Here is a 13,655-nt window from a genome sequence, read left to right as displayed (position 1 = left end):
ATTATAGTCCGAAATGGAATATGACTCAAATATACAATAAGTGCTTGCGAGGCAAGTTTGAAAAAACAAAAAAACAAACAAAAGAAATCATTACTATATAATCTGTAATTGTTTTCTATTATTATTGAAAGCAGTGAAAAAATGCAATATCAACTCAAATTTACAAATTCCACAATACAATCAATAAACAGTATAAAATAACTTTATATTTTATATTAACAGAACATGCAATAGCATGGCATTTTTTAAATGCAAAGATGTGTGTGTCGCCCTCTGGATGGATACTGCTACTGTACAACTCAAAATGTACAGTAGACACTTCTTCATTGCTGTCAAACTTTTTAAACTGCGACTGTCAATCAAGTGAACAATTTTTCCAAATAATACTATATTACCTGGAAGGTAATTTTGGACAAAAATAAATTATAAATAATCTTAGTTTAAACTAGCAATTCCAATTACAGATGTTTCTTCATTTATTTCAACAAGACCACTGAAACCTCAATTCTGAGAACACAACCATACTAAGCCACTCAGTTAAATAAGCCTACACTGAAATCTCCAAAAGTTGTTGCAGGCACCATACAGATTATTTGACAGTATGCTGTGGATTATTTAAACTGGAAGTTTTGGTCGTTTGTCCACAAAAAACTAAAAAGTAAAAATTAAAATGTTATGTCAGTTTACTACCAACAAAGTTGAATTACCAAATATTTATGAAATAACATTTTTAGAATTATGAATGTCGTTTAAGATTTAGCTATTTTCTTTTGAACTTACCTTACTAGTGGAGGCAAATGCAGGGCCAAACCTATTAGCTGTCTGGAGGCGCTGTACAATCCAGCCAGGGAGTTTATCCTGAATAGATTGTCGCGCATACCGATGATCAACTAGTAAGATAGTTGCGTAGTCTCCTTTGTGTCGGATGGCACGACCTAAGAAATGAGCATACAATGTTGCAGTAATTTTTTGATTGAAGTAATACCTCATATTCATGTTTTGCTTCTGTGACCTTAGTTAACATAGTTACTTACAGTGAAGTTCAGTAGGTAACCAGGTCTACTTGTAACTGTAAGACATACTGTAGCTGTAACTAGGTCTACTTAGCTGTAATGTAACTACTGTAGGTTTACTTAGCTGTAGCTGGGTCTACTTAGCTGTAGCTAGGTCTACTTAGCTGTAACTAGGTCTACTTTAGTTTTAACCAGGTCTACTTTAGTTTTATCCAGGTCTACTTAGTTTTATCCAGGTCTACTTAGTTTTATCCAGGTCTACTTAGTTTTATCCAGGTCTACTTTAGTTTTATCCAGGTCTACTTAGTTTATCCAGGTCTACTTAGTTTTATCCAGGTCTACTTAGTTTTATCCAGGTCTACTTTAGTTTTATCCAGGTCTACTTAGTTTTATCCAGGTCTACTTTAGTTTTATCCAGGTCTACTTTAGTTTTATCCAGGTCTACTTTAGTTTTATCCAGGTCTACTTTAGTTTTATCCAGGTCTACTTTAGTTTTATCCAGGTCTACTTTAGTTTTATCCAGGTCTACTTTAGTTTTATCCAGGTCTACTTTAGTTTTATCCAGGTCTACTTTAGTTTTATCCAGGTCTACTTTAGTTTTATCCAGGTCTACTTAGTTTTATCCAGGTCTACTTAGTTTTATCCAGGTCTATTTAGTTTTAACCAGATCTACTTAGTTGTAAACAGGTCTACTTATTTATAACTAGGTTAATTTGAAATCGGTGCACAAGGTCAATACATCTTGAGGATTTTTACTTAAATATACAAGCACTCCAACTACAGTAAACATTGTTTTACCAATAGACTGATTGACTGCTTTCATGCAAAGGTTCTCGTAATGTACTTGACCTGGTCGTCTGCCGTTTATTGCTGGCTACAGGAAGAAATACAGAAACACTTACAAATTTGATTACCAAACAAAACAAATGAAAAAAAAAAATAAAAAAATACTTTCAAAATGTGTTTACCATTGTAGCATCGAGGTAATCCATCTTCTCTTTCAACTCTGGTGATTTAATTTTGATCACCAAACAAAACAAATGAAAAAAAAAATAAAAAAATACTTTCAAAATGTGTTTACCATTGTAGCATCAAGGTAGTCCATCTTCTCTTTCAACTCTGGTGATTTAATTTTGATCACCAAACAAAACAAATGAAAAAAAAACTAAAAAATATACTTTCAAAATGTGTTTACCATTGTAGCATCGAGGTAGTCCATCTTTTCTTTCACCTCTGGTGATTTAATTTTGATCACCAAACAAAACAAATGAAAAAAAAAATAAAAAAAGTACTTTCAAAATGTGTTTACCATTGTAGCATCGAGGTAGTCCATCTTCTCTTTCAACTCTGGTGATTTAATATTTGCAAATGGAAGACCAATCATGACAATACACCTAAAATATTGAAAAAACACAAGTATAAGATAGATTAGATCATCGATACAAATGAGTTAGAATATTCTTACATCAAGTCAGTATTTTTGTTGCATGTGCATTTCAGAGCTTACTCCTAAATCATCAGTTAAGTACTGAACCAACATATATTGCAACTATTACAATGAGTCACTGATATTACTAAAAAGGCCTGTGGTATTAAATGATACTGTTAATAGAAAAACCATTAACAAAAGTACATTAACTAGCATTAAAATCGACACCGACGAATGAGGTGATCAGAATGTAAGTAAGAATAAAAAATACTTACTCTAAAGAGGATTTTTTTAACTGCCCCTTCACAAAGCATAATCATACAAAATTTAAAAAATACTCACCTTCCAAGATTATCTGAGAAATTGATACCTTCGCTCATTTTCCCTCCAACAACACAAAATAAGATAGCACCATTCACAGACAGTTTACTACCTTCACTACACGCTTTCTGAAAATGCATGGTTTGAAAAAAAAGAATTTTAAAGAATTAATGTCACTTATAGTATTGCTTTTGCAAAAAACTTGTTAAGCTCTGTCTACACTACCGAACTAGTTTGACAAATATGGTAGTGATATGACATCGTTGTGTCCATATATGGGCACATCACATTAAGTTTGATAGTGTAGACAGAGCTTTACAGAGTAGCTGGACTTTGAAGCAGGATAAACTTCTGTACTCTCTAAAATGACTATCCATTGCTAACATCAATGGAACAACCTAATAATGTAGACAAGAGTGGACAAATGACCAGACATTACAGGCTTATTAGGCAGCATAGGAACATGCACACATAACATTAGATATTTGCAAGGACTGGGCATAGGGCAAAGACCAACCTGGTCAATCAATGTTTCGTCGCCTGGACCTAGAAATCATCAAACCTGTGTCGAGGTGATGAGCGAGGTCACACATCCTAATATTCTGCCATGTGCATAATGAACTAACATGACATAGTTTGCAAATCAAATTCTCCTATTATTGTTTTTTAATTTGATTTTCCTGTAAATTGTTCTGGACATGGCCTTTCACATACAGTAACAGTCTGCTCAGTAATATAGTATACCTCAATGCAAGCAGAATACTGTCCCAGTACTTGATCGACTTGGCTTGCCTTGCGAGGTTCACGAAAGATCTGCTTACGATTTTGTAGTCTGCTAATCACCCCTGTTTTCTCCCAATGACTGTAGACTACCTTTTCGTAATCATACGATGGGAAGAAACACACAAGCCCTCCAGGAACCACATTACTCGTATTGGTCAGGATACGACCCAACTCATCCATCTGATGATAAATGTAACAAACTTGATAAAACACAAGAAATATAACAATTGGGTAGATATATTTCATGGTCTTTCGCTCCGACATGATTGTCTTATCCATTCTAAAAACACACCTAAAATCTAAGATCCTAAAATGGTTTTTCTAAAGCACCATTGGTTTTTAACCAGCTTGTTAATAATAATATAGAAGTTCTTGAATAGCACCGATTCCAATAAATGAATTATTGCTCAGATGTTACACTTTCCAACTACATGCGTCTCCCTTAAGGGTTAAGCAAAGTCAGTGCAGCCATTTTAAGGTGCTTTCTCATCTGTCCATGACAGTGGCTAGGTTTGAACTAATACAACGGGGTATTACTCGCAATGTGTGTACACTGGACCTACAGTTTATAGTCCTTATCCGAGATGATTGTTATTATATTTTGTGTATAGTTTCTCGCTAAGATGTAGACATATGTTTTTAATGTAAATTCTTACCGTCCTTGGCAAGTCACGAGACTGATATGTAAAATCCATCTGAAGTCCACTGGGTCCATGTGCCATCGCAATGGCAAGTAAATTTTCAGGTGCAATCACATGGCCTGAAATAAAATTGTAAAAAAGAGTAAATTTAAACTTCTTTGAGGTTGGCTGTAATCCATTTAAAGTGTTACAGAGACATGATTCCTATTGTAAATTCAAAGATACCAGAATAGTAAAGTCAACTCTTCCAATACTGAGCAACCTCGAGCCTAATAATGTTTGGTTTCCCGACATTCTGGTATTGAAAAATGTGTTTTTAATGGTAATAACACATTTTGGACATCAAGAAAACTTTGGGAGAGTTTCCTGTTATTGAGAGACTCAATTGTAAATACATCTATATAAATGAATTGCAATATATTGCAAAAGCTACTATTAAAGAATAGACTACAGAAAACCTGAAAAAATAAAAGAATTATTGGCTCTGTCTCGATGTTAGACTAACCATCTTCAACTTACCACAAGAAAATTCCAATATTCTATCTGGCGTCACGCCTGCAGAAGAGAAGAGTTGATGTTTGAATTCATCAACTGGTTGCATGGTGCCACCAGCCACAATTACAGACCTGGCTTCCTTGACCACTTCATTGAAATGTACAGCTGGGTTCAGCAGCAGGAACTTGATGCTAGATTGGCTCAATAAATCTTAAACAAGAAAAGATAAATTTGTTTAGTAGATGTTGCTGATCAAGTTGGCCTAAATATTTTAATTTAACCATTTTGAAACTATCAGGGACAGCATCTAGCTATTTTTTATTTTGAGAAGATGTTTTTTGTGGAATTTTAGATTTCCGAAGATAAAGCATTAAGTAAGGATGATGCTATACCACATAGTCCTTAATGATTTTAAGATGAGGAAAGGGGACAATTACATATGAGTACCTTGTTTGTGGATTACAACCCTGCCATCTTTGTCTGCATTTGTAAGTGCCAATAGAAAGGCTTCGATATGCTGCAGTGGTGAGGACATTACATGCTGCTGTTCTTTCTCTGCCATTTCTGTTATAAACAACAATATCATAGTTAAGTAAACATTCTTTCGTCTGGACAATTATAACTGCTGATAAAATTACTGTAATATGAAATAATATGTCTGTGATCAATATTCCCCTTCAGGTGCATATTATACCTGGTATAGGCTGTTCATTTTTGTTGTTTTCTTTCTTTTCATTCTTCTGACTTATTTGGTTCAGGAACTTGGTCATGGCTGACGTCTTTTCAACGTCTGGTTCGGCAGTCTTCACCGATGGTTGGTACTTCTCAACATATCCATTCAACTGTCAGAAAGATTTTCATTGATATAAAATTACACAAGTCGGTTAGAAAACATTTGATTGGTTTAAAATTGTATAATACATGAGTTACTTACCTTTTTTGATATCATACTTTTTTCACAATATTTCCGAATCTGAAAATAAACAAACACAGTCAATGATTGTATTATTACAACTTAATAAATTTAATATAAAAAAAAAACCAATGCAAGATTACATACCTTGAACATGTTAATATTGTCAATCTCAGTTGAAAATAAGAAATCATTAATTGTATAAAGTTTTGAGTTGCTGGGCCCTAGTTGTTGTTCTTCAGCAGGGGCATTCGTCTTTCCTCCAAGGGCTTTAATGCATCTTCCTAGGATTTGCAAAATCTGCTTTATGTACATCAAATTCTTGGCCTTAAGTCGACTCCTATAGTAAATAAAAAAATATAATAATATATATTTATGATTTGAATTATTAGGAAAATCATTATAAAAATACTGTACATATATAAAGTGATATTTACTACTGACATTAAAATAAATATTTATAGAAGATTTTCCACCATAGCCAAAAAAGCTTAGTAGCATAATTTTCATTTTTTTCTTTAAGATAATCACATGAAATGCAAGATCCAGGCAACCTGGAGTGTCTGTCCATAAACAGGGCCAGCTTGAGGGAAATTAATACTGAGTATGAGATGTTGTAGTGACAAATACAGTATTAGGTCTAGATTTACAAAAGTCATGATTAATCCTAAAACTCTACCACTGGTTACGGGTTCGATTCTATTGATTTACTTACTTGAACTTTTCCATGTACTGTGAAAGCTGTGAATATGCTCTGCAAAACTGTAGACAAAACAATAAAATATATTAAAACTATTATCTACTACTATCTTCAGATTGTCCAGAAGAAAGCTGGAATACTGGATTAGCAGTTGCATATGTAAATTTGTGTAAAATATGTTTTAGGTTTGCTAAATTCGAAAAGTACTTTGACTAAAAATAATTTTTCTCATTATTATGAGTAAACAAGAATTTTATCTAGGGCCACAGTTATGCATTGGGTCGCAGCCATGTGTAAGGTCACTACCAAGCAGAGGGTCACAAACACGCAGAGGGTCACGACTATGAATAGGATCATGATCAGGGGTTGGGGAACAGGAAACTACTAATACAGTCTATTCTTACTTGAGAGCCTGTAACTTCAACACTATACATATTGGCAATTGTTTCTGTCAGGTTGTGCGCCTCGTCTATGATCACAACATTCCCTTCTATTTTAATGCCACATGCCTGTCTTGTTGATTTGTGTAAAAGAGTGTTGTATGGAAGAACAACCACCTAATAAAAATTGAAATAATCAATATTAGAACCTTCAAAGTGTCTGTTATAATACTTTAGGTTTAAAATGAATAGTTCTCTTACAAGGTGACAATCCATTCCACAGGAGGACAAACACAAAATTGTTTAGATTTTGAGATTGGGAGTGGAATTTTCTTGGGCATATTGCTGACATTATTACCTGAGCTTCTGGGATTGCCAATCTTGTTCCATAGTACGGGCATGACTTCATTTCCTTCCCAGTTTCCACGAGTTGCTCGATGTCCATAACATCCACCGATACGTAATCTCTAAAATTCTCAAACCGACTTGCTGAGTAAAATGGACACCCACTTTTATTGACTTTTGCTCGTTTTTTTGGCTGGGTTTGCTCAACTTTCTTTGGTTCTAAACAATAACAATCAAACATAATCTGAGATCTGAAGATTATTCTCTGAAGATATGAGCTGATTTCTATATTTTAAATACAATTGTTCACTTCACAGTATTTATTCCTGTTGCATTTGTAGGCCTCAAATAAAGACAGTTTAATAAGAGAGAGAGAGCAAAGTTAAACTTTAGTAATCTCTATTTTTTTGTTAATCATTGTGTCAGGCTACCAGTTCAATTTCTTTGTTACTATGTCCAAATGTAACAAAAAAGATACTGAACTGAACTGAACTTTTATTGTATCTCTTTTAAATCAGAGGCACAGTCTCAATGAGATGTGCAACAAGTTTACAGTGAAAAATAATACATACACACTTAAATATAAATACAAAACAACAAATTAGACATAAGAACAAAATTACAAAAAAAAATTTAAGAAAACTAAGACAGATTAAATACTAAGAAAATGAATAAATTAAGTTTGAGAAGGAATTGTATTTATATATATCATTTCGTGTGTTCCAAGCCATGGTCAGAAAAATTTTACAATGTTTGTCGAAAATAATACTTGCTGATTCGTATACATCATGGGTCAATTGATTTGGTGTAATTTTAAATTCATTATGGATTTCAAGATCATCGAAGAATAAGTGGTATTTAAGATCTAGAGAGCTAGTAGTAAACTGTATTAACTGTTAACTGACTAATGTGAAAACCAAAAGCAATCATTCCAGACACATTTATAAACACCTTAACCACTATGGTAAATGTATTTGAGTGTTTCAGGCATTTATATACAGTAGAAGCCTTATTAATGGGACAATAAATTAATAAAATAGAAGTGTCCACTTAAATAGGAATTGGTCATTGTATTAAAACATATTTTCTTCTCCTTTGTTTCACAGGAAAGTGTCCCCTTGGTATACCCACATAAGGGTTCTAATTCATATAAGTCTACCTTTTTTCTTGTTCTTCTGTAGTTCCAGGCACCTCTCATTCATCATAGACAAACTGCTTAGCTTCTTAACAGCATCGTTTATGCATAGATTTTGTCTAGAACCTAGTGTTACCACCTTTGAGTCACTGCCAAATGGACTTTTCTGAATCTCGTGGACAAACTGACTAAGTTGCGAATGTGTTCGACTGCAATAGTATATCTGTTTAATTATAAATGAAAAGAAAAGAATAATAAATATCTATAATTAAACAAAACTATAAACACTTTTATATATTTTCTGATTTTCTTCATAAAATAAAAAAAAATTTCATACACATCCAACAGCAAGCAACTTGCCAATTACAGGATAATTTAAAATTTATCATGCTTATAAACCCGAGTTTCATGAGACAATAAAGTCTCATGAGACTGAGAGGGAGTGGAATTGAAAGATTTGTGAGTTACAACCCCGGCACTACTGTAGGACAGGATAGAACCATGAACCTTGGGATTGGAAGGCAAGCAAGTTAACCACCAAGCTACAGCTCCATTACAATTATTTTTTAACAGAGGTACGGCTGAAATTTTTAGAATTCGATCCCCATCATTGTTTGCATCACTTCACTGTCTCCCAATTGGCTCGCTAGTTTCTGTACGGTTTCTGCATACAGGTTACTGGTTGCATAAAGCTGTTACCTTGGTAACATGCGGTTGTTCCATGTCAACCTCCTCTTCATCTTCTGTTTCAAACATTGTTATTTCTTCATCACTATGATACTCGTCAACCACCAGATTATCGTCGTCTGTTACAGGTGTCGTATCCGATTTACCACCAGCTACCGTATTTGCATTTTCATCATGTGTTGGCTTCATCCCAACATCATCAACTGTGGTTGATTTTCTCTGCAGAAAAAGAAATATAGATTTAAAGAAATTAACAATGTCATAAATAGTATATAACTTAGAAAGTCAGAACATGAAAGACTCAAAAGAAATGCCTTTGTAAAAAAGAATATTTGTTAATTTATTTTTTATAATGAACCAGATATATTCCAGCTAGCCATCAACCAGCTAGCCATTTCTAGCCATCAATCAGCTAGCCATTTGGACTGAACCAGCTAGCCATTTCTACTCAACCAGCTAGCTGTTTCTACTGAACCAGCTAGCCATTTCTACTCAATCAGCTAGCCATTTCTACTTAACCAGCTAGCCATTTCTACTCAACCAGCTATCCATTTCTACTCAATCAGCTAGCCATTTCTACTCAACCAGCTAGCCATTTCTAGCCATCAACCAGCTAGCCATTTCTAGCCATCAACCAGCTAGCCATTTCTAGCCATCAACCAGCTAGCCATTTCTAGCCATCAATCAGCTAGCCATTTCTAGCCATCAACCAGCTAGCCATTTCTAGCCATCAACCAGCTACTGTAGCCATTTCTAGCCATCAACCAGCTACTGTAGCCATTTCTAGCCATCAATCAGCTAGCCATTTCTAGCCATCAATCAGCTAGCTAATTCTAGCCATCAACCAGCTAGCCATTTCTAGCCATCAATCAGCTAGCCATTTCTAGCCATCAATCAGCTAGCCATTTCTACTCAACCAGCTAGCCATTTCTACTCAACCAGCTAGCCATTTCTACTCAATCAGCCATTTCTAGCGATCAACCAGCTAGCCATTTCTAGCCATCAATCAGCTAGCCATTTCTAGCCATCAATCAGCTAGCCATTTCTAGCCATCAACCACCTAACCTTTAAAATTAACTACTGTAGAGTAGCTGGACTACTAACTAACTAACACATCATCTACAAAAACACCAAATACACAATGCTGTACCTTTCTCTTAAACTGCATCCTCTGTCGAATGTCATTTTTCATTTCTTTCAGCTTTTGATCCCTTTTCATATTTCGTTCTTGATCTTGCTATTACAAAAAAAACAAAACAAATTGAATAAATTATCTTATTTAGTACTTAGCAATTGGAAGACAAATATTCAAGTTTGTGAAAGGGCAAAGTAAATTCATATTCTAAATAAAAATATGTTTACCAGCATGTTTGTGGAATCTTTGATATTTTTATTTAACTTTTTTCATATGCAGTCTGAAAATTAAAAGCTATGTAACATTCAATGCAATTCAATGCTTACCTTGATCTTCTGGGCTTTTTCACCAAGAGCCTTCTTTTTATCAAATTCCAGGAACCAATCAGGTTCATTTGGTTCCGTTGGGGTTGATGCAACTAAGAGCTGCAGGGTGTCATTCAGTGTTGAATCACTAAAGAAATAAATAAAAAGGTAAAGACTACTCTTGGCATGTGTATACACCCTTTGGTTCATTATTGCATGGATTATTGGGAGCGTAATTTGGTCGAATTAACAATCATTGTCCTTCAAAAACATGAAAATGAAGATTAATAAAATGAAGATTAATAAAATCAGACTTTAAAAAGGCCATTTTGCAGTTTTAATAAAGTTATTCACTTCTGTAAATATTTTACTTATAACAAGACAAAAGAAAAGTTTTTTTTTCTTTCAGGTAATATTTTTTGTTTTTGGTCAAAGTGTATCTATTATATTACATTAAAATGGCAGATTAAAAAATAAATTAAGAAAAAAAAATTGTTCACACACTATATGGAACAGCACCACCCCCACCCCAAGGTGTAAGGATTTAAAACTTTATTCAATAAAACACTATAATATTATACCATAATTAGAAATATAAATATTTCATTTCAACATTTTTTTATTGAAACCAGTTTGTGTGGATGCACTAACCAAGATGAATCAAGAGCTGATGACTTATCCAGAATGGCTTGAGCTTCTTTCTTCTTTTTTTCTTCAAAATCACGTAGCCAAGTAATAGCACCACAAATTAAACTCAACGACTTGCCCTAATTACAGATAAAGAGTGAGTTTAAAAGAGTTAAAGATATACAATCAAATCTTTCAAATGAACATGCTTGGGTTGCCCCAAAATGTCCAGTTTTCCTGAAAGTCAAATTTTCCAAAAGCAATTCCAACAATATGAATGATTGCTTTAATGTACCTGTATACTTTTTTTTTTATCATCAATTGACTTGTTATTTATTTTACTGGAATTTGTTATGTTTACCTCATTTTCGTGAAGGAAGAAATAAATGTTGAATTGAATTGAAAGTATATTCTATTTTAATAAATTGGTTCTTCCATATAATACTTTAGGTTATTATTTTATATACTACAATATTTTTGAACAGACAACCAAGGAGTGAGACCCTCAGAGGTTCACAAGACAAACATATACACAGGATGCTCTACATAAACAAAATCTTATTACAAGTCTTTGGGAGTGGAGTTGTAATTTGTCATTAGAAAAAATCCTGACATGTGACGGGACTTGAACCTAGGACCCTTGGATTGGTAGTCAAGCATCATACCCACCAAGCCACAATTCCACTCCAGTTACGGCCATGTTGACATTCACTTAGTTCAGTGTCTACAGTATAGTATGTTTATGACTTTTATACATTAAAATGTAATACAGTCATCTCTCTCAAATACCAGACACCCATGGGCTGGCCGCGATTTTTTTTTTCGTACATAAGTTGGGGACCCCTCATGAAACGTCACAAAATAAACATGAATAATTCATCAGTTGTTCCGTGTCTACCCAAGCGTCGTATAGCTAAAAGTGATTACAACTGCGATACGATTCTTTCTAGGCCTAGGATTCTAGGTCAATTCATGTGATTGCTCTCGCACTCTTCTTCACACACACACCAACCTATGCAAAATGTGTCGAGGCTAATCGACAGCTAGACAAGACACATTCAACTAAGTAGTAATTAGACATAGCCCATAGAAAGCTTAGACCCACAAGAAGAATGTTTATAATTTGTGTACTGTAATTTTTTAAATTCTGCTATTTTATTATCAAACAATATGCATGTACTCAAAGGAACTTTAAAAATGCGCGTATATGAACACATGAGATGGAAAGATTAGAACCACGAGAATAAAAAATGTATTTTTGTGTAATGTAATTGTTTAATTTTGCTGACTTATTACTCGGACTGTGTCATACCTAACAGTAACACACACGTCACACCCACACAGACTACTAGAATAGACATGGACTTTAGAGACTAATAATTAGGCCTAATAGTATTAATAGAAACTATAATTTTAACACGTAATTCTTTAATAATACAATAATTATATTAAAAACTCTATCATAAACTAAAGGCTGATTATTTCGACAATCCACAAAAAACGCCGCTATTCTTTTATGAAATCGCACACCGCAACCACAGCGGAGATGGCCTAGAATCGTATCGCAGTTGTGTCGTGTAATCACTTCTTGTTGTTATACGCTTGTGGGTGCACACGGAACAAGAAAATTAAACTGATGAATTATTCATGTTTATTTTGTGACGTTTCATTAAGGGGTCCCCAACTTATGTACGAAAAAAAAAATCGCGGGCTGGCCTACTGGTATCTCGGTTTCTGGAAAGTATTCTGAATGTGTTTTTAATGGTACAGTAAAAGAGAATTTTGGACTTATACTATAGAAAGGGTGCGTTTTCAGTTTTTAGAGAGTCTGGTATTTGGAGAGTTGATTGTAAATGATTTTCATGTTTGGTTTGTTTTATTACTATTAGCTTACTGTTCCTGTCGGACTTTCAAATATTCCGATCTTTCCCTCATCCAATGCCAGATATAGGTGACTCATGAATTCCTTTTGAATGTTATATGGTGTAAACGGAAATAGAAAATCTCTTGATGGCACAGAACTTGTTGAGGCTGCTGTCGAGAATCTTGGTGACGTCAGAAAGACATCACTGACATCATCTTCTGAAAGGAAGGACTCTTCTGCAGAAGTGTCTGATGATCTTCCCGAATCCATCAATAAAGTCTGTAATTTAAGACTGGTTGACTGGCTTCATTAATTCATAGAATAAATTAGCCTAGTGAATGACATAATTAGAAAGTTTTACAAAAAATACAAAGCAGATTCCTTTAACAAAAATAACATGTACTGTACAGTAGGTCTATAATACTAATATACCGGTATGTTGTTTTGTGTAGGCCGCAGACATTTTTAACATGAAAGTCATATTTTACTGGAGTGGGCTTGGCCTGGCCTGCCCTTTTAAAGAAAGTCTGGGCCCAACCCTTACCTAGTCTACAGTAGCTAACCTATTCTAAAGGATTGTTTAGTTATGCCTAGCTAGGTAGGCTAGGCTAGCCTAGCTAGGCCTACTCTACTACTAGCGGCTAGCCTAATTTCAATAATAATTAATATATACAGTTACAGAACTTCTAAACCTGTACATTAGTTAGCTACATTTAAATATTGTTATTATAAAATTACAGTATTACTCTTACAAAATAAGGATATCTTCAAGAAATTCATCTGAGCTCACACTGAATAGTATTTAGCCTAGAGGTACAAGGTTACGGTACAAAAGTCACCTCAACAAAAATCCTTGTTAAAAAATCTCAAATATTTCGCGGA

At 34.1% G+C, this 13,655-nt stretch overlaps 1 protein-coding gene across 1 annotated transcript; it reads right to left on the bottom strand.

Annotated features, from left to right (window-relative positions):
* Positions 1-39: 39 nt before the first annotated feature.
* On the bottom strand, positions 40-13,599 carry LOC140050184 (ATP-dependent DNA helicase DDX11-like). The gene is made up of 22 exons (XM_072095262.1): positions 13,526-13,599; positions 12,804-13,104; positions 10,934-11,049; positions 10,304-10,430; positions 9,993-10,079; positions 8,855-9,061; positions 8,180-8,378; positions 7,034-7,239; positions 6,700-6,852; positions 6,311-6,357; positions 5,743-5,935; positions 5,617-5,655; positions 5,377-5,524; positions 5,130-5,246; positions 4,707-4,892; positions 4,203-4,306; positions 3,508-3,726; positions 2,785-2,891; positions 2,323-2,407; positions 1,812-1,887; positions 781-935; positions 40-651 (listed from the first exon to the last, which is right to left on the bottom strand). Exons 2-22 carry the CDS (start codon positions 13,041-13,043, stop codon positions 616-618), a joined length of 2,847 nt encoding a protein of 948 aa, XP_071951363.1. The 5' UTR covers positions 13,044-13,104; positions 13,526-13,599; the 3' UTR covers positions 40-615.
* Between the last annotated feature and the right edge of the window lie 56 nt (positions 13,600-13,655).

The sequence above is a fragment of the Antedon mediterranea genome, chromosome 5, assembly GCF_964355755.1.
Source record: "Antedon mediterranea chromosome 5, ecAntMedi1.1, whole genome shotgun sequence".
Taxonomy (NCBI): Eukaryota; Metazoa; Echinodermata; class Crinoidea; order Comatulida; family Antedonidae; genus Antedon; species Antedon mediterranea.
The sequence above is the reverse complement of the archived record's forward strand: the minus strand, read 5'-3'. Positions and strand labels throughout refer to the sequence as shown.